At 49.0% G+C, this 26,708-nt stretch overlaps 1 protein-coding gene across 4 annotated transcripts in view; it reads left to right on the top strand.

Annotated features, from left to right (window-relative positions):
• Positions 1–26,708, top strand: part of LOC133109612 (low-density lipoprotein receptor-related protein 1-like) — a 151,054-nt gene that overhangs the window by 50,287 nt on the left and 74,059 nt on the right. For all 4 annotated transcript variants that reach the window (XM_061219017.1, XM_061219014.1, XM_061219015.1 and 1 more), the window contains exons 4-14: positions 5,278–5,397; positions 5,491–5,619; positions 7,006–7,269; positions 16,310–16,472; positions 17,362–17,584; positions 19,203–19,392; positions 19,730–19,873; positions 21,764–22,000; positions 22,576–22,756; positions 25,464–25,686; positions 26,139–26,328. In XM_061219017.1, coding sequence (XP_061075001.1) covers positions 5,278–5,397; positions 5,491–5,619; positions 7,006–7,269; positions 16,310–16,472; positions 17,362–17,584; positions 19,203–19,392; positions 19,730–19,873; positions 21,764–22,000; positions 22,576–22,756; positions 25,464–25,686; positions 26,139–26,328 — 2,064 coding nt within the window. The remainder of the gene's footprint in view (positions 1–5,277; positions 5,398–5,490; positions 5,620–7,005; positions 7,270–16,309; positions 16,473–17,361; positions 17,585–19,202; positions 19,393–19,729; positions 19,874–21,763; positions 22,001–22,575; positions 22,757–25,463; positions 25,687–26,138; positions 26,329–26,708) is intronic.

Raw genomic sequence — 26,708 nt, 5'->3', positions numbered from 1 at the left:
CCGCTGTCCCTCTCCCTCCCTCCCTCTCATACTGTCCCTCCCTCTCTCTCCCTCCCTCTCACTCTCTCCCTCCCTCTCTCTCTCTCTCTCTCTCCCTCCCTCTCTCCCCTGCTGTCTCTCTGACTGTCTATCTTGGGCCAGCTGCTGGGGCTGGTGAGGGGAGGGTCTCTTCCTTATCCCCTGCCCCTCAGAAGTGGATAATTGGGGGAGAGTAGAGTGGCGTATCTTCAGTACAATGGGAGCCTTGATGATTGAGCCGGGCCTTTGTGCGCTCTCACTGGCTGCTCTGTCTCCTCCACGTGCTGCTGTCACTGCCAGCTCCTACAGAGGCCCGGCCTCAATGCCGGCCTTCATCCGTCTGCCTCTCGTGTGAGTGTGCGTGCGTTTGCACGCGTACACATGTACGCTCTGGCTGGGCTTATCCCCGAGTGCGTATCGCTGAGACCGGCGTGCGTGCGTGCGTGCGTGCGTGCGTGCGTGTGTGTGTGTGTGTGTGTGTGTGTGTGCGAGAGAGAGAGAGAGCGCGCATGTCTATGCGTGTGTGTGTGTGTGTGTGTGTGCGTGTGTGTGTGTGAGAGAGAGAGAGAGAGCGCATGTCTATGCGTGTGTGTGTGTGCGTGTGTGTGTGTGTGTGTGAGAGAGAGAGAGAGCGCATGTCTATGCGCGTGTGTGTGTGTGTGTGAGAGAGAGAGAGAGAGCGCATGTCTATGCGTGTGTGTGCGTGTGTGTGAGAGAGAGCGCATGTCTATGCGTGTGTGTGTGTGTGTGTGTATATAGGCTTTGTGTGTGTGTGTGAGAGAGAGAGAGCGCATGTCTATGCGTGTGTGTGTGTGAGAGAGAGCGTGTGTGTGTGTGTGTGTGTGTGTGTGTGTGTGTGTGTGTGTGTGTGTGTGTGTGTGTGTGTGTGTGTGTGTGTGTGAGAGAGAGAGAGAGAGTGCGCGCGTGTGTGTGTGTGTGTGTGTGTGTGTGTATATAGGCTTTGTGTGTTTGTGTGAGAGAGAGCGCATGTCTATGCGTGTGTGATGTGTGCCGCTGTGTACAGGCATGTATTGTTTCTGTGTGTACGCTGGTGTGTGTGTGTGTGCGCAGGGAGGACAGGCTGAGCTCTTTAGCAGAGAGCAGCAGTGTGTGCGCATGCGCTTAGACCACCCAGCCGCTCAGAGCCAATCTTTCCGCTGCAGGCAGTGGTGTGAGTCAGAGTCACAGGTAAACGCCAAACAGCCCCGCTCCCACCGTAACCCACAGCCACCTCGTCACCGCAGCGGTGTCTGGGGGCGTAGGCACGAAAACGGCACCATTTCCCAGCCGCGGGGGCGGGGTGTTATTGACCACAGAGTGACTGGTTAAGGTGCATTTGAACAAAGATTGCGACCGTGTTCAGAGGTTCCTGCTCTCGCTGCCATGGGACCAAATCATTTTTAGCGATTTTGCAGTTGGGACTATTTGAAGGGCACCTTGATCGATGTTGCAGGTTGCAATGGGTCCAGAATAGTTCCCACAGAAAAATATTTTGACAGCTTTTCAATGAAGTGAGGCACAGTTTCCTCCGACCTTTTGCCTGTGATGTAACTGTGTATGTGCATGCATGTGCATGAGGGGGGGTTAGACCAAGCGACCAAAACCGGGATTCTTCTTTGAAGCTCATTTCCTGGTCATGCTGAGACGGTGCTGTGCCACTGCGGTTGGCTCCAGTAAAGGTCATTCAGACCCGTTTTCAATGTAAAGCCAGTTGTACAGTTGCGGTCAAAATACGAAGTCAATCATTTTTTTCCACAAGAAAATGTGGTAGGCATTCATCTAATGCCTCCCCGTGTGCCGATTTTCTTTACGTTATTGTGTTATCAGGGCAATACAGCAATACTTTGTGGACGAATCAGGGATAGATGACGTCTCTCTCTCTCACACGCTCAGTGGAGGAGCCGCATCGTGATTGTACAACATGGCGGCGCCGGTAAACTTGACTTCCCCAGCTTAAAAAGGTTTTAACAAGCCCGTGGATCGTCAGTGGGTGATGTAACAGGCACTTGGTCCATATTTATATATATCCAGTTTATTGGACATCCGAGTGCATCTGAGTCAGGATCAATAAAGTTATATAACTGTGTATGCACCGTGGCCACCTGTCTGTGTATTTATTGCGTTCTGTTATTCCATTGATTTACAGGCACCGTTATTTAGGCCAATTAACAGTGTAGTTTCATGTAGCTGCAGCCTTTCATTTAGGCTTTCACTGTTACTGAAGAAGTAGGAGGGCTAGGATAACAGATCGGAGATCTGGGCTGAGATCCACTGGTGGATCATGGGGAGGGCTGAATTGCATTGCAAGATGCAAGATCATCAAACTGATTGATAACTCTATTTATTTTTTCTTTTCGTTTTATTTGTCACTTTAAAAGCGATATCCTCTAATATAATATAAGCTCTAGCTCAGAGCCTTGCGAAACAGTTCCTTGCCCTCGGGCGAGTCGCACTCCCCGATCGCTTGCTGATGACTCCCCGGGTTCAGCCGGGAAGCGGAGCCAACCACCTGTGACTCGCCGTGAGGGACACCTGAGTGCCAGACGTCGTGCGAGGCCTGTTCCCTCCTCACACGCAGCCTTGCGTTTTCACACGATGAGTCACACTCCTCTCGCACCCAAGTTTTCCGGGCAGCGGCGGGAATTTACGGTTATTTACGGACGCCCGCAGCGAAGGATGCAGAGTTGCGCCACGGTTCAGTTCACTCGATTTTCATTATGAGACTAAAAACCAAACACTGTGCGTTTCCTCATTTATTGGCTCAAATTCCCAGCAGGTCTCGCCAGTCACATAAATTATATGAATATTGAGCCTTTTTCAAAAAAGAAAAGAAAAAGAAAATCAAGAACATGAACGCTCAAATTGAAAGTTCCTGTTGTTTCCTGTACTCCTTTGGCTTATGTAAATCAATCAGCTAAGCTTGCAGGTTTCCATGTCGAGAGCTTTATGGCTGCAGGTGAACAAAGTGTTGTTGTGACTGGCAAAGCTGGCTGCGGTCGGACACGTAATATTTAATATGCTATGGGAGTGGGATGGCATTGTCATCGTGGATCAGTTCAGTCTGTTTTTGACGTAATTGTTTTGGTTAGGATTGGCTCCGTTCCTTTATAAGGGGCAGGGCAGGCCTGGGCCTGCAGAATATGTTCTATCTCAATTGTGGTTGTGTTGATGTGGGTGTGTGGGTGTGTGGGTGAGTGAGTGAGTGAGTGAGTGAGTGAGTGAGTGAGTGAGTGAGTGAGTGAGTGAGTGAGTGAGTGAGTGAGTGAGTGAGTGAGTGAGTGAGTGAGTGAGTGAGTGAGTGAGTGAGTGAGTGAGTGAGTGAGTGAGTGAGTGAGTGAGTGAGTGAGTGAGTGAGTGAGTGAGTGAGTGAGTGAGTGAGTGAGTGAGTGAGTGAGTGAGTGAGTGAGTGAGTGATTTTGTGTGTGTTGTGGAATCAGTTTGAAATGTGGTTGTGCCTCTTGTCAGTGAACCCTACCCTTTACCTCTACCTTTATCACCTTTATCACACAAGATTTAATGGTCTTCCAATGATTACTGTAATCTAATGATTATAGATCTAGTTTCCTATTTTGATGTGCTGGAATTGGAATGCATTCTGAAATCCCTTGTCCTTTCTAGTGAACGAATACCAATAAAATGCCCCACGCTTTATTCCATTTAAAATAACTGCTGAATTTTAGGTGGTAGTAATTTATAGTCCCCATGTATGTCTGCAGAGGGAATGCCATAAGTGCGTGTTTATGCTTCTGCATGTGTATGTCTGCCTACCTGTCTCAGCCTGCACAGATAGGCACCAGAGTGTCAGTCAACTTCCTCTTCCTGGTAGTCAGGGAGGCAGGGGTTCTGTGTGGCTGTGAAGTAACTGCTGGAGGCTAACGCTAGGTCGCGCGCTGCGTTCTATCACTCCTCTCTGAGTGACAGTCTGCTCGATGAAGTCTGCAGAAGGCGGTTGGCGCACAGGGCTTTCGCAGCGCAAATTTCTCTTGTTGCTCTCCTCTCTCCTCTGTCTTACTCTCGCATCCCACCTCTGTCTCTCTTTCCCCTTTATCCTTTGTCTTTCAGTGTTTGACACTCTTCTGTCCATTTTTCTCCTTCCTCCTTTTCTCTCCTCGACTCCTACCCGGTGATGTCCACAAATCAGCAGCCTCACTCCCAGCAGGCAGCTTGAGGCCTTCAGCATGCTCACTGAGCATAGGGAACATATTGAGTGCCTGAGGCATTCTGGGAATTGTAGTCCCTCCAGGCCTCCCATAAGCCCAAAAGCGCATCTGGCTCTGGAGTCAGTTTCTTCGGAGCAAACGGGTTATCGGTATGGCGACTGGGACCGCTGCTCCGGCATCAGCATTAAATGACCCGTGATGCCGTAGCTCCTTTCGACGGGGAGCAGATGTCTCCTGTCCCTGACTCCCCGCTCACTAGGAGTGGGGGCGAGAGTGTGTGGGTGGTGGGGTGTCGTGACACGTTAGTGACTGCTTGTGTGCTATGCCCCTTCAGTTTAAAAGCATGGGATGCCCCGGCCACCCATCCCATCTGTGCACATCAGTGGGGGGGTGGGATATGGGGGGGCATTGATTCATTAGCCAGCCAAATCATACGCTGTTCCCATGCGCATCCCCCTCCGCAGTCCTGCCCAGGCCAACTGCCAATCCAATTAATTTACTAGGGTTCTGGCCCTACGCCCGTATGGTGAAAATGAAGGAGATTTTTATTTATTTATTTATCTGTTTATTTATATACTGAGTGCAGCCCTTGGAGCCAGCAATCCTTACCAGTACCCATTCACCTTGAAATTCACATGATGTTGTTTGTTTGGACCGTCTACGTAGTATAGACAAAATAGGATCGCTGAGAGGCGGCCATTTTATGCAAACAGCCAAGGAAATAGCTTTCAGTTTTGTTCTCATTTGGCTAAAATGCAGGGACAGACCAGCATACTACCTGATGTGAAAAATGCCTTTCTGAAGAGAGTGCTGGTTAGATAACTGCACCAACTGCCAGCAGCCTCTTGAGAAAGGGGTCGCATGCCAGCTGGTGTCCTTGCATTAACCAAACAAAAACAAAACTGAACTCTATGTTACTTTCGTGCCACATTGAACTCTATTGCGCAATGCAGATCACGGCGTCGTCTTCTTTATTTATTTATTTTTTGCACAAGGTCGAAATGTCTTCTTGTTCATGCTCGGTTGTCTTGCCAGCTGGGATTTTGTCTGAGCTTGTGTGGCGCTTTAACCCGCGGTCTCCCCTTTTTCTCCTGTGTAGAGCTCGCCTCCAACTGCACGCAATTCGGCTGCCAGTACAGCTGCTCCCCGACCCTGACGGGACCCATGTGCTACTGCAAGAGCGCCTACAAGATCAGCCAGGATGGGAAGACTTGTGAAGGTGAGCTCTGGTGCCGAGCATCAAGACCCTGCCATCCCTCCTCCCAGGTCCCAGGTGGCGCTGTGATTCATTGAATTTTTGTTTTGTTTTAAGACTTTGATGAGTGCACGGTGTACGGGACCTGCAGCCAGTCCTGCGCCAACACAGAGGGCTCCTACACCTGCAGCTGTGTGGAAGGCTACCTGCTGCAGCCAGACAACCGCTCCTGCAAGGCTAAGAATGGTACTGGACGCACAGACACACAGACACACACACACGCACACACAGACACGCACGCACACACATCCACACACACACATCCACACACACACACACACACCCACCCTCACAGACACTGGCGAAAATGTTATTGAGGGATGATGTGAAATAAAACATTATATTCTGGCCTGGTATATTACTCAGAAAACTTAAATAAGTCCTGAAATAAGATACGATTTTAAAGGTTCCATTAAAAACCAGCCACAACTTTGATTGTTATCTTGGTTTCAGATGGACAGATGGACAGACATAGAAAAGTAATCAGCCATGCTCCCCCCCCCCCCCCAGTAGAGTTAATTACAGAGAGATTAATAAGCAGACATACTGTTTAAGGCAAGGGTCTCCAACACTGTTCTTGGGTTTTCACTTAAAAAACAACCAGGGATTTAAGGAGGTAACAGACAAGATAATTAGGGCACTTATCCATTTTATGCATTAAGAAATGGTTTTGGTTATATGTATGACCTAGTGAATTTGATTGAGCTATAAATGTCAGCATTCCTGAGGCAGCAAAGAAAGTTTGAGTTATTACCTTCCATGGTCCTCAAAAGAGAGACCTTCCTTGACAGACAGACCCTAAACGAAAGTCTTTTATACCACTATCAAAATTCATGCAGAAGCTATCGATGACTCTCACACTCTCCTAATTTCTTTGTCTCTCAAACCATTCTCTTCGCTTTGTGTGAGGGCAAAATATACTTGCATGTTATTCAAGCCGGGCTTTAAATTAAATAATTGTTTAGATTAGTGTTTTAGGCCTTTAGCTGTAGCTATTTTCTCTGACCTTCTCCAGGTTGATGGATGACGAACGGAGCTTAGTCATCCATCAATGTTTATAACTCGTATTTATACTCCAGTGAAACAGGAAGTAGACTCAGATGAACTTAATTAAAGACCAGATTTGTATTGTATTTGTATTTTGAGTGCAAGATCAAGCTGATAAACAATGTTTTTTTTTTTCCCCAAAATATATTCTGTGCCAACAATTCTGGTGGGCGATGTAATGTGTATGATTCTCTTATTTGGTCTTGATATTGTTTCTCAGTGTTTATTTACTATGGTTTTCTGTATCTACCTTAGGGAGGTTTTTAAAGCACAATGTGGCATCATAAACAAGGGATTCTTATAACCGAATATGACTTTATTGTTTTCCTGGAAGTACAAATTTGGCTTGTGCCTCTCATCTTACATTAAAAAACAACTGAAGGATTTTAGTGATTAATCCTTACATACAGACAACACACCACCTCTTCTTTTCAACTAGTCTGAAAAACCGTTTGCAACACAACACACATTTGCAAGTGTATAGTTTAAAGCCGACCTGTTCTCCCTCTGCCCTGCCCGGTTCAGACCCAGTGGACCGGCCTCCAGTCCTCCTCATAGCCAACTCCCAGAACATCCAGGCCACGTCCCTGAGCGGCACCCCGGTCCACAGCCTGCTGTCCACCAGCACCAAGCAGACCACCGCCATGGACTTCCTGTACGCCGAGGAGATGGTGTGCTGGATCCACGTGGGCGATGCGGCCCCCGGCACCCAGCTCAAGTGCGCCAAGATCCCCAACCTGAAGGGCTTCACTGAGGAGAGGACCATCAACATCTCCCTGAGCCTGCACCGTGAGTCCCGCGTCCGCCCGCCCAGAACTGTCACCACGAGGGAACGCGGTGCGCATGCAAATCGCGCGGGAAAATTCCCACGATGCACTGCGACTAAATCAACACAAGCTGGCACGCTTTGGCAGTTCAGGCATTGTCTGACAGTCACACCGACACACGGCTCGTCGCCTCGCCCCTGCGTGACAAATTTGTAATGCGGTAGGTTACACGGCTCTCAGGAGCAGGCAGTGACGCGCGGCAATATTGACGCAAAGTCTGAATGTGCGGCTTGTTATCCGTGAGAGGAGGATTGTCCCCCGGATCTTAGTATGCAGGGTGAGAGGGCGCCTGTCTCCTGGATTGTAGTGCTGTATTGTGCTCTCTGTTTAAGTATGGCTCCTTCACTCCAGTGTGTTCAGGCCCACGATCCACCATATATATATATATAATGATTATAATTACAACTATATTTATTATTATTTTTATTATTATTATTATTATTAATGTATTAACATATTACATGGGGTTGGTGGTTCAAGCCCCTGTGTAGTCACGTTATGATCCGCACAGCTGTTGGGCACTTAACTATGCGTTGCTCCAGGGGCGATTGACCCTGCTTAGTCTAATCAACTGTAAGTCGCTTTGGATAGAGCTGTCAGCTAAATAATTAATTTCTTCTTATTATTATTGTTATTATTATTATTATTATTACAATAAATGTGTTACTTTTATGAACATTGATATCAGTGTTAAGAAGACATTTAGCAGATGTTGTATAATTTAATTGCCATTTGCCAAGCACACACAGAACATCGCACCTTTAGGACATATACACACATGAACACACACATCTCATCGCATACGCAGAGCAGCACACCTGGAGGTCACACAAACATACACTGCATCACATCTAAATGTCACACACGCTCAGCAAGTTGGGTGAGGAAACCCAGCTGTGCGGAACAGAACTTTGGGGTTTGGGGAGGGGGGTGGGTGTTAACAAATGATGTTATAACAACCAGCCAATCCCATTGGCCGAGCCCACACGGCATTGACACACTGAGACCGATGATATGGCCCAGAAGAGGCGCGGAAGAAAGGTCCTTTTCAGCCAAGCGGGAAAAACCACTTTGAGTGGAAGGAAAGAACAACATATGTGTGGAACTTAAAGCCCCCCCCCCCCCGTGATATTTATGGTACATCCTGAATTTGGAGTTCTTACACAGTGAATCAAAGCAACAGCCAGCGAGTGCATATTTCCCATTCCTGATTCCATTCCCCATTCCAACCAGCTGGTTGTGTTTGTAATTAAGAACAGTTAGTGAAAAGAACTTGGATTTGGAGTTTAATATTTTCTGTCCCATGATGGAATGGAAACTGTGGGTCTGATTTGAACGAATGCACATTTTGTCTGCAGGACGTGCATAAACATCCAGGCTATCCGGTATCTCCTCCCAGTTTGTTTGTTTTTGCGAGCCGGCAGCGGGGAAAGCAAACATTTTTTTTCAGTGACCACATGAAGGCGGTAGTTTATGGATGTCAGGAATTTGAATGTCAGAGGGGGTTCTTTGATGGAAACAGCTCCTTACTTTTACTATCAATTTGTAGTTATCCACAGAACCTTTCTCTCAGTCGGACTCCTGAATATCGGTTATTCATGCACTTCATAACAATTTTCTATGCAATTTATTTTTAACTGTGTTGAACTGAAAAACCATATACAACACTTCAGGTAGGCTCGTAAACACAACTCTCACTTGCTATCTCCTCCTAGGTGATGGAAAAAGGCCAGGGATTGTGTGACTGCTCAGAGTGAGACATGCGAGTGGATAGGGGCAGCCTGTATCGGCAGGTTGGTGGTTCAAGCCCCAGGGTAGCCACAATAAGATCCTTATTTAGCAAGGCCATTCACCTCACATTGCTCCAGTGGTAGTTGTCCCTTGCCTATTCTAATGAACTGTAAGTTGCTTTGGATACAAGCGTCAGATAAATAGCAAATGATTATTATAGATAGCATTATTAACAAATTCCGGTTAATGCAGTTACAGTAGGTATGTCTGTCCTGCTTTGTTAAAGCCTCCTAAAACACAATCCTCCGGAATTATTAGTATTATTTTTTTATCTTTTTTGTTTTTGGACATTCTAGCTCTCTTTCCGCGTCTTACACTGGACCCCCTTCATCTGTTCCTCCCCCTATCCCTTCTCCCTCTGTTCTTCATTCTTGTTTTCCGCTATTAAAACAGCGGGAGCCCAGTGAGGCAGGAGACGGGGCGCCCGGAAGCAGGCCCTCGTTAATTGACTCGCAGGCCTCCTCTTTGCTGCGTTTTGGTTTTGGGGGCAACACTCTGCTAGTCTGCTACTCCCCAAACCCAGCCTTCGTCCAACGGCAGCCTAATTGGGCACTCGCCCTCCCCTGCATGCTCACCCCGGTCTGTGATTCAGCGTTTGCTGACTCCAGGCACAGGGAATATGCAGGAAATTCTGCTTATTAGAAACATTATTTGGCAGGTACATCAAGAGCCCTGTCATCTCAATAATAGCCTATAGGAAGTGGCGGGCGATAACCCCATATCAACGGACAACAGTTGCATTGCCTGACCCTGCCACGTGTTAGCTATGCTGTGGAGGCCGCTAATAGGGCTGCTGCTTCCTGCTGAAATCAAGCTAGTGCTTCCTGTATCCTTCCTCCTCACACATACACACTCACACGCACACGCACACACTCACTCTCACTCTCACACATGCTCTTACACACACACTCACTCACTCACTCACACACACACACACACACACACACACACACACACACACTCACACACAAACACACACACACTCTCACACATGCTCTCATACACACACACTCTCTCTAACACACGCATTAGCATACTCACACATATGCATGCACACGCACACTCTCTGACACGCACACACACGCACACGCACACACACGCGCACACACACACACACACACACACACACTCTTTCACATGCGCACACACACACACACTCTCTGACGCGCACACACACACGCTCACTTTCACACATGCTCTCACACACATACACACACATACACACATATACACACACACACACTCTCTCACCCGCACACACACACTGATTTTGAAAACCACACACGCCCTCGCATTCACCCTCCGGTGCCGTGTTGCACAAAACTTGCCACAATGCAAAATGAGCCCCTTCCTTCCGATTCTACCATGTTGTTTTTACTTGACCCACAGCTGGTTTGGGCGGGGCTATGTCTGCTCTGCCCTGACTTTTTTCTGCGGCTGTTACTTGACGGCATGCTGGGAAGCCGTTAGGAGGCCGCCCCTTGGAAGGCCCTCAGGTTTCTGTGTGCTGGCGAACAGGCAGGGATGATACAGTGCCGGGAACCCGTGTCGCAGGAAACAATGCATTTCTGTGATTTGTGAGCCCTGAGCACGGACCAGACGAGCAACCCAGATGTGACTCCCTCCCTTTCTCCATCTCCCTAGGCTGTCCCTCTGTCTCTCTCCCTCCCCCTCCGCTCTCTCTCTCTCTCTCTCTCTCCTCCCCTCCTCTCTCTCTGGCCCTGTATAAAAGCGGGATTGTGGCCCTAAACGAACGCTGTGTTTAATTTTGGCAAGAAGGGCTGAGCAGAGCATCGGGTTAGAGCAAAATGTGGGGGCGGGTGTCAGAGCGGCAGCCATTTTAAGTCATCATCTGTGGCCCCAGAATTATTCTGCAGTCAGTCTCCTCCATTCACAAAGCCTTGTGTTCTTTTGGGACAGAACGTTCTTGGAGGAATTTTGAGCTTTGTCTACGTTTTTTTTTTTGTTTGTACTGGATGTTGAAGGGTTCATTTGTGTATTCTTTGGCATACCATCGCTTGGATGTTTACACTGGCTTTTGCAATTGGCCGGGTTTGCCTCAGCCTGGTCAGTGCCAGTTGTCTGTGTTCCACTGCCATATGTTTCTATAGGCACATCGTTATCACCTGGTACCTGCCCTTTGAGCAACACTGAAGCCCTGGGCTTCTCCTTATCTTTCAAACATGGTGAAAATGGCCCGTGCTGACAGTTACTGTATGGCCTGGCCTTTAATTTGCATGCCTGTGTTGATCTCAATCCAGCAGAGTAAACATTGAAGTATATGGAGGAGCCCTTAACAAGCACTGGCCCGTATGGCAAACACATTTAGCAAAATAACGCACGCCCTCTGTTTGATATGCTGAGGGGCGTCTAGCGTGGAGCCCGGTCTTCAGATTGATGAACTGGGTTGGGGCGGAGGAGGATTACCGTGTGAAGCAGGGAAGTCAGATGAATGATGCACCTGACTGACAGCGCAAAGTGTTACCAGGAGCTTAAGGAGGCGGCCCGGAGAGCCTGCTCCAGGGAACCAGCAGTCGATCACGATTCTGGTGTCAGAAGTCCGCTTTGCAGACCGGGCGCTGTACGCGTCTCAGGCACCTGTCCCTTTCCGCTGGCGTCCCATCCCTGTCCACCCAAATACAGGGCCGCTTGAAGACGACCCTGCCCACTGAATGGCAAACCCTCTGCAGGAAAATGGTGGCAGGCTAACAGGATCCCAATGTCAGACACCCCTTCTCGTTTGCACTATTTATTGATAGTTTGTCGTTGCAGGCTACGTGCTTAATTCCTTTTCCAGATCACACACTAGCTAGCACAAAATGTTTTCACATTGTTGCTGCCGTGTCATGGCAAAACAGTCCCAGTAACATGGTGAGGACATTTTGTATTAGCTGAGACTAATCCTTGGTTTTTTTCCACGGAGACCCCTGCGTAGGAGCTGGAAAAAGAGAGGAACTGTTCACGTTCCAGCTTTCCTCTGCTACCCATTTTGGCTCTAATACCCAATCAGACGGCATTTAGGGGGATATGAGACTGATCTGGCAGGCTGACCTTAGCTGTAGTCTGGACATTTTGTGAGAGATTTTCAGCAGGTTCAGTCTCTGCTTGCTCTCGCTCTGTCTGTGAGCATGTCTGGGAACTGATGCATTCCATCTCCAAATGTGTTTAGCATATTGACAGAATGTGACTTGCATAATGAACGTTGTGTTTATGCTCAAGACGTCAGGGAAGAGCAGTGCCCTTGGGAAGAAAAAGAGAAGAAAAAAAAAAAACGGTCGAAAACACCGGCCTGCGCCATTTTTTCAATTATTTTGTTTTTGCGGCGGTACGGGCAGGGCGACAGTAAATGAGCACAGACTGTTTTCAGTCTGTTTTAGAGGGGGTAGAGGAGGGCGGCTGGGGAGGGGGTGGAAAAGTGGAGGTCTGGCTTCCCGGTGGTGCTCTTCAGTTACCAGAAACGCGACAAAAATGCAAGAGGGGGAAATGCCCGACAAAAAAAAAGCCGATTTTGGAGAGTGAAAGTGAGCACTGCAGTCCTGTTTCTCTTTGTCTGATGTGCTGCTTGCCTGTTTGGGGTGTTGCGAAACAAACCCCCCCCCGCCTTTTTATCTCGGGTTAATCAATGAAATCAATCCTTTCGGAGCAAACAGCTGGAACTGTTTAAGGGGGGGGGGGGGGGGGACGCATTAAATCGAAGAGGACCGTTGGGAATATCGCCCCCCCAATTCCCGTAAACCCCCAAAAGTTTGCGCAACAGCCAAGTTTCCTTTGTAGAAATCCGAGCCTGTTTCCAGGTTGTTGTTTTTTTTCTTCCTCTGCAGTTCCTCACAGCGACGGAGGCTTTGTTTCGGGGGCCTCCGTGGCGTTTCGGTGGACAGCGTCCAGGCTGCGCTTCTCAAAGAGCCCGGGGCTGAGAGCAGCGGGGGCCGTTTCCGGCTCTGGCCGGTTTTTTAAGCTGTGGCGCGGAGCCGGCCCTGGGCCGCGGGGGGCTCCAGCCCACGACCACGCTGTCCTCAAACCCGGGGTGACGAGATGCAGAATAATGTGCAACATGCCATGCACTCGTTCACCCAAACGGGCTCTTACGTGACACCCAGCGCTGCATCATGCGCTGGATGAAGTCGAGGGGATTCGACGGAGAAGTTTGCGGTTGGGGGGAGGTGGCAATGGGCAGTGAATAGCCGCACCCCCCCCGAAAGGGAGAGGGGTGGCAGCTGTGAAAACAGCAGGCCCTGTGGGTGGCAGACGCCTCGCTCTCCCTCGTCCTGGCCCCTACCCCGTGTGTGTGAGGCTCAGACAGGCCCTGCAGAAAGGCCCCTATTGTTGGAACTCTGCGGCACCACCATTGCCCGCCATAATATTTTTCCACCTGAAATGCCAGGTGGAAGGACTCTCTCCCTCTGGAGTTGTGGGAATTTTGGGAACATTTTTGTGAAATGCCTTTTCCCCACTGTGTACCGCTGGTGTTCATGGGTGTGGTTATACATTCCGGGATCCCATTTACATTGGGTCGAGGGGGGGCCCCTGTTGTGGCTGGCAGGCTATATTCCTGGCCAAATGATCCGTGAGAAAATAAACAATGAGGAGAATTTCCGTGCCAGCTTAACCATGGGTCCCACCTCCTAGGAGCCCCCCCTTCACCCCATCCAATCGGGGTGCTGCTGGGGAGGAAAAGGGCGGGACCAGAGCCGCAGCCGGGCTGGAGGACTCCACAGGAACACCTGACCTGAGCGCAGTGTCAGAGCCTATCCAGTCACGCAACCTCACTGTTTTCTGCAGACTCACAAGGCTGTTGCGCACGTGCAGGTAGCCATGCCGGCCCTGCTCTGGAGCGTTCCGCACGAATCAGAGTCTCCGCTCGGGTTTACAGCTGTGTTCCCTCTGCATCGCAGACGCTCCAATATGATCGTCACATGCCAGCTGTGTGCAGTGTTTGTGTTGATATTATGTGGATATTTTTCCAGTTTGTTTCGTATTGGAATTTAAAAAAACCAAAGCAGAAAACACTGAAAAAGGTGGCTGTGAATGCATATTGTCTGAATGGACAATTTCCAAATATTGGACATTGCACCAATGTTATATTGTAAATATAAATATCTTGATGCCCATAGCATCGAACAAGAACTACCCTTATAGTAATGGGTTTTTAGTCAGTATGATCTCTTGCCCGTGTGTTATTTGTTTGGACATATTGTTCCTGGCTCAATCACAGGAAAGTATTTTGCATGCAGCTTGCTGTAGTCCCACAGGTTCTTCCGTGCCTCAGGAAAAGGCCTTGAAAAGCTTCTCGAGTATCAGTGGCCAAATTTTACAGGCCTACAACCCACTTAATGAGTGAATATGTTTTTGAACGTAATGTTCAAATTAGCATGTTTCATAAGAAGAAACTTTGTATACATATTAACTGGTGCTGTGTATCAGATTTCCAACTAGTGCCATGTTTAATTTGACTGCTGTCAAAGTTTGCAATATAATGAACAGGCAGTTATGTTTGCACAATTATGGATCTACCTCCCCTCTGATAACCCGGTAATGGGCCCTGACCCAAATTTGGGACTCCCTGGCCGAGGATCTTGTGTCCCAGGCGACATGGCCGGGTAGCGGGGGTCCCTCGGCCTCTGGTCTTTGTTTTTGTTTGGCCTGGGTGACGGACGCGTTCCCCAGAGGGATTTGTAACTGATCTAAAAAGGCCAATGTCACGCTTTATCTCACTTGACATTTGAGGAAATTGCAAAGAATAACGTGAATCAGAGGGGTCGCAGAACTTTCCGGGCCTCTGACCCACACGCACATGCAAGTGTGTGTGTGTCTGTGTGTCTGTGTGTCTGTGTGTCTGTGTGTGTGTGTGTGCGTGTGTGCGTGTGTGCGTGTGTGTCTGTGTGTCTGTGTGTGTGCGTGTGTGCGTGCGTGTGTGTGTGCGTGCGTGTGTGTGAGAGAGAGATCAAGCTAGCACGTGAGTGTGTACAGGAGGACAGAATGATGTAAATTTCATTGAGGGTAAAACGAATTAATTTGTGTAATCGCTAGCTAGCTGAAACTGTCCTTTATCAGTGCTGAAATAGTATCTGTTACAAACATGTTACCAACAACAAGTTATAGACATTATTTTCCACATATATGTGCACCTACAGTGCACACACACTATATATATACATTCACTGTTCTTAACTGTACTATACTGAAAAGGAAATAAGATGGTTATTTCACATTGCCGGGTTAGTTTGATTTTCTGTCGTTGGTTACTTTGCCTAAGTCATATCTATTATCTCTGGCTAACTGATTGTAGCTTCCAGTGCATTTAATATACACCAAGCAATGGCGTCCACCTATGACCAGGATACTGATCTATCTTGACTGAAATCACTTCCTGTTACATCATCGCTTCTTCAGTTAATCCGGTCTGCTTGTGCTTTCCTCACCGGCTCGCCCTCTGTCCTTGGCCGGTGATTCCTCACTTATTAAGGGATGATTTGCCGTCTTTGACGGCAGCCGAACCAAGATCGATCGGCCCGCGAAAGGCGTCCATTTGCTTCTGAGCGTCCAAGCGAACAGGCTCGCTCTCGCCGTTAAAGGCTTGTCATCCCTTGTGATGAATGGGCTCATCTCAAACGGCGGTGGAGGAGGGCGAAGCCAGATGAGACGCTTTTGAGCCGAGGCTCTGGGTCCGTGACGGGCGGCCGCCGAACGTTCGCCTTCTGTCCCCCCCCCCCCCCCCCCCGCCACCCGACCGACCACCCTCTTCCCCACCGATGCTTTTGCCTCTCCGGAGTGATGAAATTCTGTTCCCTTATAAGGGTAACTGTAAACCTGGAAAATATTGGCGCACAGTGTTTTTCTCGTCCGTAATTGTCTGTCTGTCTCTTCAAATTTGGTTCAGTGGTGATTTATCAGTGTGATACATGCATTTAATTAGTGCCACCACAAGTATTTCTGCAGATTCCCGATGTAGTAATAAAAAAAGATAACATTTCTGAAAATATAATCAGCGTTGTTTTGCCATTCTGTGGTGACAGATTCGCTCAATCACATTTCAGTTCATTTCAATTCAACTCGGCTCCCTTTTTCTATTTGGAGGTGATGGTGTGGCCGACTACACAAATAAAGAATTGGCAAAATAATTTAAGTGGAGCAATGTAATCTTTGAACACAATTTCACTGTTTCTCTCTCTTTCTCCCCCCCTCCCTCTCTTTCTCTCCTCCCCCTTCAACAGACGTGGAGCAGATGGCCATTGATTGGCTGACGGGAAACTTCTACTTTGTGGACGACGTTGATGACCGCATCTTTGTCTGCGACAAGGACGGGGGCACGTGTGTCACATTGCTGGATCAGGAGCTCTACAACCCCAAGGGCATCGCCCTGGACCCCACCATGGGGTAAGTACCGTTTCTGGGTGTGGTCATGCCCCTGTGCCCTGCTTCCCAAACCTCAAACCAGCCCTCCCACACTCCTGAGTCTCTGCTCAGCTCTCACTCTTCCAGGAAGGAGCATTGCCACTGGCCCAGATTGATTGTGGTCGATGGCGAGTGGTTGAGTCCCCCTCCACATTTCCTGTTTTAGACCTTCCTCAGGATGTCCGCAACCACCCCCAAAGTGTTGCTTTGCCATGCTGACCAAGTTGCAACTATGGTCACGGTTTTATTTCTGACATTCCTCCTTCAGCCCCCCCACATACCAGAGATGTCCAGAAAAGCTTTCATGTTGCCCAATCAAAAACAACAGAATTAAACCTAGTTGTAATTTCACCGTGGGAACTCTTTTAAATGAGTCTTGTTCGGTGTCTGACTGTTACACCCTCTGATTTGGAATCGCAATATGCTAGTTTCTAGGCAGAGCATGGCTTAACATAACATACCATTATGACAACTCTCTGTGTGAAATAATACTTCCTAATATCTGTGCGGAATTTACCCCTTGCTTGGAGTTACTAGTTGACTCGATAGCTTTACTGGAATGGACTCTCCTAGGATGTGGCTTTTGAATCCAGTTCAATCCAGTTCAATCTAGTTCAGTTCTTAATAACTCAATGTGTAAGACCAACCCCACTGCTTAGTCAAGTTAATGTGTTTTGTCTGCCAAATCGAACACTGCTGGACGGGTCCATAAATGCAAGTAGGCATTCTAAATGTGTGTAGGGGGGTTTCGAATAAAAAACTTAAATATTTGCAGTATTTCACAAGGGGTGACTCTGGTCACAGAGCAGAGTCACCCCCTGGCCGATTGTCCCGGTAACATGGGCGTCCGCGCTCTCTCCCCCGTGTTTAGGAAGGTGTTCTTCACAGACTACGGCCAGATCCCCAAGGTGGAGCGCTGTGACATGGACGGGCAGAACCGCACCAAGCTGGTGGACAGCAAGATCGTCTTCCCGCACGGCATCACGCTGGACCTGGTCAACCGGCTGGTGTACTGGGCCGACGCCTACCTGGACTACATCGAGGTGGTGGACTACGAGGGCAAGAACCGCCACACCATCATCCAGGGCCTGCTGGTGAGTGCCGGGCTCGGCTTGGCTTTGGGTGAATCAGTATGCTCCCGATTGCGTTGCAGATGATCGCAAGCCAGTTCTAGGCATCGCAGAGCCCTATCTAATCCTGTCTGGGAGGCTTCCCCCACTGAACCCAGTCCCCAGACCTGGCCTCCAGGCCGCCTCTGTGTTCAGCGGTTTCCCCTGCGAATGAGAATGAGAACTGAATGAGAGCTGTCTTCTAATAGGAGCTCGCTGGTTTCTGCTCAATTATGGACACCGCAGGAAAGGACAAATGCGATAAATCCTGTTTTTTTTTCTTTCTGTCAGACTTCGGGATAGAATTGGGGCTCTAAAGCTCCTTTGTTGAGAATGGTTTCACAAAGAAGACTAATGGATATCATTACAATCCTGATTACAAGCCTTTGCGGGGATGGTCTTGTGCTCCATTTTAAATTCCCATTCGGTTGTGAGGTGATGTCCGGCTGCTTGGAGATGGCTCTCCGCTGTTTCTTTATTATTCCTTGAAAGGGCCTGGGTTTGAATCCGATTAACAGCCCTGCTATACAGGCTACACTGTACTCCATTTGCATCCGTATATGTAGGAGGAACATTGAAATGCACCAGGGCTGTTGCCTGTGGTGGAGTAATGATTTCATTGGACCAGCAGCCATACCGGCATGCACTCTTCTCCTGCCAAATGGCTGAAGCTAAGCAGGTGTGGTCTTGTTTAGTACTCGAATGGGAGACCTTCTGGGAAAACTAAGTTGCTGCTGGAAGTGGTGTTGGGGGGCCAGTAGGGGGGGTGATCTTCCCTCTGGTCAAATTATCACTAAGTGAATGGAACACTGTGCTGTAGGACACGCCGTCTTCTGGATGAGACGTTAAACCGCAGTTCTGACTCACCGTGGTGATTAAAGGTCCCATGACACTCTCTGTAAAGAATTCCCTTGGTGTCCTGGCTAAATTCCCAACCCTGGCTCTTTCAACCTGCCACCTAATCATCCCCTGATTCAATTGGCAAAAGCACTGTTCTCTCCCCCTCCACCTCAGCTGGTGAGTGCTATATAAATGCAATGATCTATCTATTTATCTAATTAAGACACTTCTCATTTGGCCCTTGGTCATTACTCTTCCTGGCTCTGGGTGGGCCCTTAACTTGGCAACAATATAGTAATAATAATCAATAAATCAAAGATAGTGCATTCAAGTTTCATGAATAAAAGGTGAGCAGAAAAGGTTGAGTGAGGCTGCATTTTACACATGACTTGCATTTCCCATAATCCACCATTCAAGTAATGCACCATGACTTGCATGTTGCATTACTTGAATCATGGATTATGGTAAATGCATTAGTTGAGGGAGTACAGTGAATTAGTCAACAGGAATAAGAGTGAATTCGACTCATGGAACATGGAAATCAGAATGACGTATTTAACATGAGAACAGAGGCCTTGTGTCTGCTCGTTGATGTTACTTTTTTACTTTCACAGTAGTGCTTTGTACTCGTTTATCCATTGCACTTGTTCTCCCTCTGTCTCTACCTCTCTGTTCCCATCTTCACAATCGCTCTCTTTGGTCTCCATTTGCAATCTCTCTCCATATCTCTCTTACTCATTCTCTATATCTGCCTTTCTCTCAGATCGAGCATTTGTACGGCCTCACCGTGTTTGAGAACTACCTGTATGCCACCAACTCGGACAACGCCAACATGCAGCCCAAGACCAGCGTGATCAGGGTCAACCGATTCAACAGCTCAGACTACCACGTGGTCACCCGCGTGGACAAGGGGGGCGCCCTCCATGTCTACCACCAGAGACGTCAGCCCCCAGGTACTGTGCTCACCACTACCACTGCCCCCCCACACCCCCCTTGTCCACCATTTTAGGACCACACCAAATGTTATATCATCAGGGCTGCACAAACACAGCTCTTGGGAAGAGCAGAAAACACCAGCACATCAGGAATTCAGTCATGCTATAGAGTGGAATTGAACCAATTTTAAACAGGCTTTTTGAGCTCACCGCCTCATAAAAACAAGTTCATAAACCGCTTCATCCAGCCACTGGCCGTCCGGCGTGATTTGCTGACATCTGAAGATACGTTGGCCTCTGTTGGACACGGGGGCGCATGCGTCCTGGGGTTTCTAACCGATGCTCTGTTTCGCAGTTCGGAGCCACGCCTGTGAGCCCGACCAGTTTGCGAAGGCGGGCGGCTGCTCCGACATCTGCCTCCTGGGGAACAACCACAAGACCCGCACCTGCCGCTGCCGCTCTGGGTTCAGCCTGGGCAGCGACGGCAAGTCCTGCAAGAGTGAGTACCGCCCTGCCCCGCCCTGCCCGCCCTGCCCCGCCCTGCCCCGCCCCGCCCTGCCCCGCCCTGCCCCGCCCGCCCTGCCCGCCCTGCCCGCCCTGCCCGCCCTGCCCCGCCCTGCCCCGCCCTGACCTGCCCCGCCCTGAACGCCCTGCCCGCCCTGCCCCGCCCTCCATTCAGCTGCTTTCATCTGTTAGACTAGGGGTGGGGTTTTAGGTTCCTCTTCTTAGTTATTGTTATGGACGTTGTATTTTGGTTCTTTGTTAGCATAGTTAACTTGCCCTAGTGCTTTGGTGAGGTTTGTATACGTGGTATTCTGGCTATGTTGTTTGCCAGATCCGGCACTGTTGCTCTTGCTCATAACGATGAATCTACACTATGTTTCTCGTATATTGTAAGTCCCATTGAATAAAGAGCGCTGGCTTAATGTAATGTAAAGTAATGTAATGCATAGGGAACTCCAGTGTGACAGTGGAGTAGTTGTGGCCTGTTCAAGTCTGTGTCGATTTAAAGAGAATTTATCTAGCACTCTGTCTACCTACCTAAATATGCTGGCAGAGCTTTGATTAAAAGGCTGATGTATTTCACTGCAGGGTAAGATAAGGTCATCTTTTAACTGTGGTGTTGTCGAAACAAAGAAAGAATTAAAGACGTTAGGAAGGAAAACATTCAATCACACATTTAATTAATTTGTCAAATATCTCAGTTGGACTGCACGTATTCCTGAACCAGGATGGTATTGGCACGCAGGTCACACGTTCCTGATCAATACGCGTAAACCTAGGATTCCTTCTAATTCTTTCTTAAAGGGCAAGGATCAGAATAGCTATTGAGCCAGGCCAAGGGCACCAGAGGTCATTGTCTGAATTCCAAAACCCCACACTAAGCGTTTATCGATAAGTTATCTGAGGTCTGTCGGAATGATGCATCCTGAGGGGTGTCCAACTGAGCACTTTCCCTTGGTTTTTGGTTTAAAATGCTACAATTTAAGCTGCCACAATTTAGGTTTTTCCCCCCGAAGGCCTTACAATTAATTACTGGTTCCAGTGACTTGTGTGTGTGGGGTTGATGGCATGGCAAAGTATTGATCATCTCTTTTGTAGCCCAGGGTGCTTTGAGGAAGGCTTTGAATGTACAGTATTTAATTAAAGGAATGTCTTAGGATATTTTACTGATGGCTGTTTAGAAAACAAGGGAGGGTAGTTATCATTAAATATATAACATGTCCGTGGTGAGTCAATGTTTTATTTAATCTTTCGCTGAGCTGTTTCACTTGGACAATTATGCAAGTGTGATTTCAGTGTTGTTGTTGACTAAAATTATATTTGTAAACCCTTAGGGTGGTAGTGATTTATTTAATTATCCTTTTTGCTTCAGTGTTCTTAAATGTTGCTTATGTGTGCCAAAATAGAAATCGCTGAGATTCGGAGATCAGGAGCTCTCTATTTTACTTTGTGTCATTCCAGTATTTGCCAGGACAGCGAGACTTAAGCTAAACTTACTGAATAAAAATAAAATGAGTTTGTGCTGAATGAAAATATATGCAAATGCTAACCCTGCATGCTTTTGGATGACTGATCTGAAAATATCAAGATATGTACATTTTCCTTCAAGCCACCTCATGAATTATTTGGTAATTAATTGCTTTAAACAATCGAAACCTCTCCCAACAGTAGTTCATTTTACTGTACTTTTACTTTCTCCCTGGCCAGATTGATATGCGATCATTATATATAGATTTGGGAAAATATTTAAAAATATAAAAATATAGCCCTTTTAACTGATACGGGGGAAGGTACCCTGGATGCCTGGGGGTCCCTGGTTCGTGGTAATGCTTGTGATGAGTTTTAAGAGTTTGGTGGCTTTATCAGGATGTTTTTTCTTCCGCAGAGCCAGAACACGAGCTCTTCCTGGTGTATGGGAAGGGCCGTCCGGGCATCATCCGGGGCATGGACATGAACGCCAAGGTGCCTGACGAGTACATGATCCCCATCGAGAACTTGATGAACCCCCGCGCCCTGGACTTCCACGCAGAGACGGAGTTCATCTACTTCGCCGACGCCACCAGCTACCTCATCGGCCGGCAGAAGATCGACGGCACGGAGAGGGACACCATCCTGAAGGAAGGTGCGGACCAGGGGGGCAGGAGGAGTGGGGCGGGGGAGCAGGAGGAGTGGGGCGGGGGAGCAGGAGGGGTGGGGCAGGGGAGCAGGAGGAGTGGGGCAGGGGAGTAGGAGGAGTGGGGCAGGGGAGCAGGAGGAGTGGGGCAGGGGAGCAGGAGGAGTGGGGCAGGGGAGCAGGAGGAGTGGGGCAGGGAGCAGGAGGAGTGGGGCAGGGGAGCAGGAGGGGTGGTGTGGGACAGGGGAGCAGGAGGAGTGGGACTGGGGGGTGCCTTCAGTGGGTCAAGGGGTGCGAGTAGCAACACGTGCCTCCTCCAGTTCCTAACTCACTCCAGTTTAGAACTGAGCTCAGTCTGTCTAGCCCTGTTTAATACACCCTGATCACAGGAGATTACAGTTGGTAATTGTGGTTGCGTGTGTAGCTTTGCTACTGCAGGTATGAATGTTCTATTTTCAACCATGGTCCTTTCACGAATACTCACAACTTAAATGAAATTAAAACCAGTAGCACAGCCAAAACATCTGCAAGAACGCCAAACATGGAAAGCAGAGCGGCTGACCCGCTCTCCCTCACCCCCCCAGGCGTGCACACGGTGGAGGGCATCGCCGTGGACTGGCTGGCAGACAACCTGTACTGGACGGACGACGGGCCCAAGAAGACCATCAGCGTGGCGCGACTGGAGAAGGCCTCGCAGACGCGCAAGACCCTGATCGAGGGCAAGATGACCCACCCCCGCGCCATCGTCCTGGACCCCGTGAACGGGTGAGGGGTCGGGGCGGGATTAGTCACAGACCGACGCGCTCCTTTGTGTGTTTAGAGTCCAGGATCCTTTCATATTGAAATGGTTCTGCTGATCGTTTCAGAGGTGTCAGTGGGATGATTTTAAAGCCTCTGGGCGATGCTGTCGATGCCGGGTGGGGAGCGTGGGGGTGGGGTGGGGGGTGGATGGCTGTCAAACCCCGGCTGCCCCTGTCAGCTTCCATATCGTCCCGAGGCCATCGCCGATCCTTGTGCATATGTTCTGATCGTGTTTAATCAGCTGTGACACACCCATGCACACAAACACACACACACATGCACACACACACACCCATGCACACGCACTCACACACACACACACACACACACACACACACACACCTCTCTCTCCTTCATCAGAGCCAAGTCTTCTCCATGCATTTATGCATTGCTCTGACCCTTCCTGTCACCATCACCCATATGGCCCTTGTGACAGCACAGCCAACCCCCCTAACCTAAGACACACAAGTTTTACAATTCAAGCAGTCCTGGCATACGACTGCTAGTATCACCACATCGGCAAGATTCATTTTCATTCTCTTTTAATTACGTATTCATGAGAATGGACATCTGTGCAGAAAGGTGAAGGAAGGGGGTTGAGGGCAGAGAAGGGTTGAGAAGCACACAGCGGGAGTGGTGACGCTATAACCGGCCTTCATTTCAGTTATTTCAGTTATATATCATACTTTAGTTATTCATGTGCAGTTGGTTTATGAAAACACTCAAGCAAACTCACAATGGTCCCTCAGATCCACACACACACGCACACACACACACACACACACACACACACACACACGCATGGGCCCACTTACGCACACGTGCACAGCGCTCCCCCACACACACAGCTGGTCTTCTGATGGTCCGATCGATCGGCGCGATTGATGCGTGGCAGAAAGCGGTTAGTCAGCATATGCAGAAGGTTCTCGGGGCCGGCGAAACGCGGCGTAATTGAAAATGTGAACCCCCCCGACCCCGGCCGTGGCGTCTGAGGGGGGCGGAGCGGAGCGGGGCGGTCTCTCGCGGGAGGAACGGAGTGATTAACGAGCCGTCCCGTCCAGCGTTCCGCCCGGAGTGCCCCGCCCGGCGCCGCGGCGTGAGAGGGGATGTTCCGCCTGATGGATTCATTTCTCCTGCGCGCTTCTGCCACGGTGACTCTCACTGTAGCTCAAGGGCGGCCCGTTCCCTCTCCCGCATCAGCGCCCCCTCCACCCACACGCACACACACACGCACACACACACACACACACACACACACCCCTCCACCCCGCGGCCCGTCTGGGCGCTGGGCCGAGACCCGCGCTGGCTTTCCGTCCGTCTGTCGCAGGTGACTGCGGCTGAATTATGAATGAGCTGTGTGAGCGCTGGGATTGGTGGGGGTCGCGGAGTAGGATCGGCGATCAGTCAGTGGTACGGGCCGATACTCGCACGCACGAACTTCAGGGCCGGTGAATAAATCCCATACACACGCTCAGGCAAATATGATAAGTAGTTGAGCTGCGAGTTATTTCATTGAGTTGATCATGTGGTGCGGCGATAATCCGGCTTTCCAATGAGAAAGCAGTCTGGTGTCAGGAAGTATGTGAACACTCCGCAGGGGGAGTTGTGTGTATGTGTGTGTGTGTGTGCGTGAAGGTGAATTTGTGTTTTTATATGAAGTATGTGTCTATACATGTATTGTGTAGTTATGTGTGTGTGCATTGTGTGTATGTAGTGTATTTAAAGGGTGTATAGATGTGTAAACTGTGTGTGTGTATGTCTAAAATGTGTGTGTATATTTGTCTACTGTATGCGTACCGTGGATGTGTGTGTATATCTTTACTGTGCGTGTGTGTGTTTGTGTTTACTGTGCGTGTGTGTGTTTGTGTTGTGTTCTGTATGTGTGCAGTGGATGTGTGTATATCTACACTGTGTATGTGTGTGTGTATTTGTACAGTGGATGTGTGTGTGTATATCTACACAGTACGTGTGTGTATATCTACACAGTACATGTGTGTATATCTACACAGTACATGTGTGTATATCTACACTGTGTGTGTGTGTGTGTGTGTGTGTACAGTGGATGTGTGTGTGTATATCTACACAGTACATGTGTGTATATCTACACTGTGTGTGTGTGTGTGTACAGTGGATGTGTGTGTGTATATCTACACAGTACATGTGTGTATATCTACACTGTGTGTGTGTGTGTGTGTGTGTGTATGCGCGTGTGTGTGTGTGTGTATATATCTACACAGTACATGTGTGTGTGTGTGTGTATATCTACACAGTACATGTGTGTGTGTGTGTGTGTGTGTGTGTGTGTATAGAGAGTGCGTGTGTGTGTGTGTGTATGTGTACAGTGGATGTGTGTGTGTGTGTGTGTATGTGTGTGTGTGTGTGTGTGTATTGTATGTGTACAGTGGATGTGTGTGTGTGTGCGCGTGTGTGTGTGTGTGTGTGTGTGTGTGTGTGCGTGTGGATGTGTGTGTGTATATGTACAGTGGATGTGTGTGTGTGTGTGTGTGTGTGCGTGTGTGTGTGTGTGTGTGTGTGCGTGTGCGTGCGTGCGTGCGTGTGCGTGTGTGTGTGTGTGTGTGTGTGTGTGTGTATGTGTGTGTATGTGTGTGTATGTGTGTGTGTGTGTGTGTACAGTGTGTAGCAGCGTTCTCACTGGAGCTGTGTCTCTCAGCTGGATGTACTGGACGGACTGGGAGGAGGACCCCAGCGAGAGCAAGCGGGGGAGGATCGAGCGGGCCTGGATGGACGGCTCCAACCGGAACGTCTTCCTCACCTCCAAGACCATCCTGTGGCCCAACGGGCTGAGTCTGGACATCCCGCAGGGCGTGCTGTACTGGGTGGACGCGTACTACGACCGCATCGAGATGGTGTACATCAACAGCACCGAGCGCAAGGTGCCGCTTTCTAAAGGACCCGAGATCGGCCTTTTTTCCCCTCTCTCTGTGATAATTACATTATGTTCCTGTTGCCAAGCTCAGAATTGTGAGAACAGTAGATGTTGCTTGTGGGATTACATCAATGATGGTGATGATTACCGGTCTCCTCATTAACACACACACACACACACAAACGCATGCACAAACACACACACACACATGCACACGCACACATACATACATGGACACACAAATATACTTTGCACACACGCATATATATCAAAGTTAAACCTGTCAGGGAAGTCAGTCTTCTTTCAGTAATTTACCTGAAATGAGTAAAGTACTGTTTACACACAAAATGCATGTGATGTACTTCAGTGAACTACAGTACTGCATGTACTATGAGGTCATGGTCTCTGTGTGTATTCCCAGTTAATTTTTACCTCGTGTGTTGTCTCACTCAATGGCAGACTGTGTACGAGGGCCAGGAGCTGAACCATGCCTTCGGCCTGTGCCACTACAAGCACTTCCTGTTCTGGAACGAGTACCGCAGCGGCAACATCTACAAACTGGACCAGGTCACCAAGACCGTGACCCTGCTGCGCAACGAGCGACCGCCCATCTTCGAGATCCGCATGTACGACGCCGTGCAGCAAGAAGGTACCTCTCTCTCTCTCTCTCTCTCTCTCTCTCTCTCTCTCTCTCTGTCTCCCTCTCTCTCTCTCTCTGTCTCTCTCTGTCTCTCTCTCGCTCCCTCTCTGTCTCCTACTCTCTCTGTCTCTCGCTCTCGCTCTCTCTCTCTCTCTCTCTCTCTCTCTCTCTGTCTCCCTCTCTCTCTCTCTCTCTCTCTCTCTCTCTGTCTCCCTCTCTCTCTCTCTCTGTCTCTCTCTGTCTCTCTCTCGCTCCCTCTCTGTCTCCTACTCTCTCTGTCTCTCGCTCTCGCTCTCTCTCTATCTCTCTCTCTCTATCCTCTTGTGCTTCTCTTGCTTCTCCCTCTCGGTTTCTCCCTCCTGCTCACTTTTCCTTTCTCATTAATTTGG

The sequence above is a fragment of the Conger conger genome, chromosome 14 (genome assembly GCF_963514075.1).
Source record: "Conger conger chromosome 14, fConCon1.1, whole genome shotgun sequence".
Classification (NCBI taxonomy): Eukaryota; Metazoa; Chordata; class Actinopteri; order Anguilliformes; family Congridae; genus Conger; species Conger conger.
Note: the sequence above shows the minus strand (reverse complement) of the source record. Positions and strands in the feature narration are given on the sequence as shown.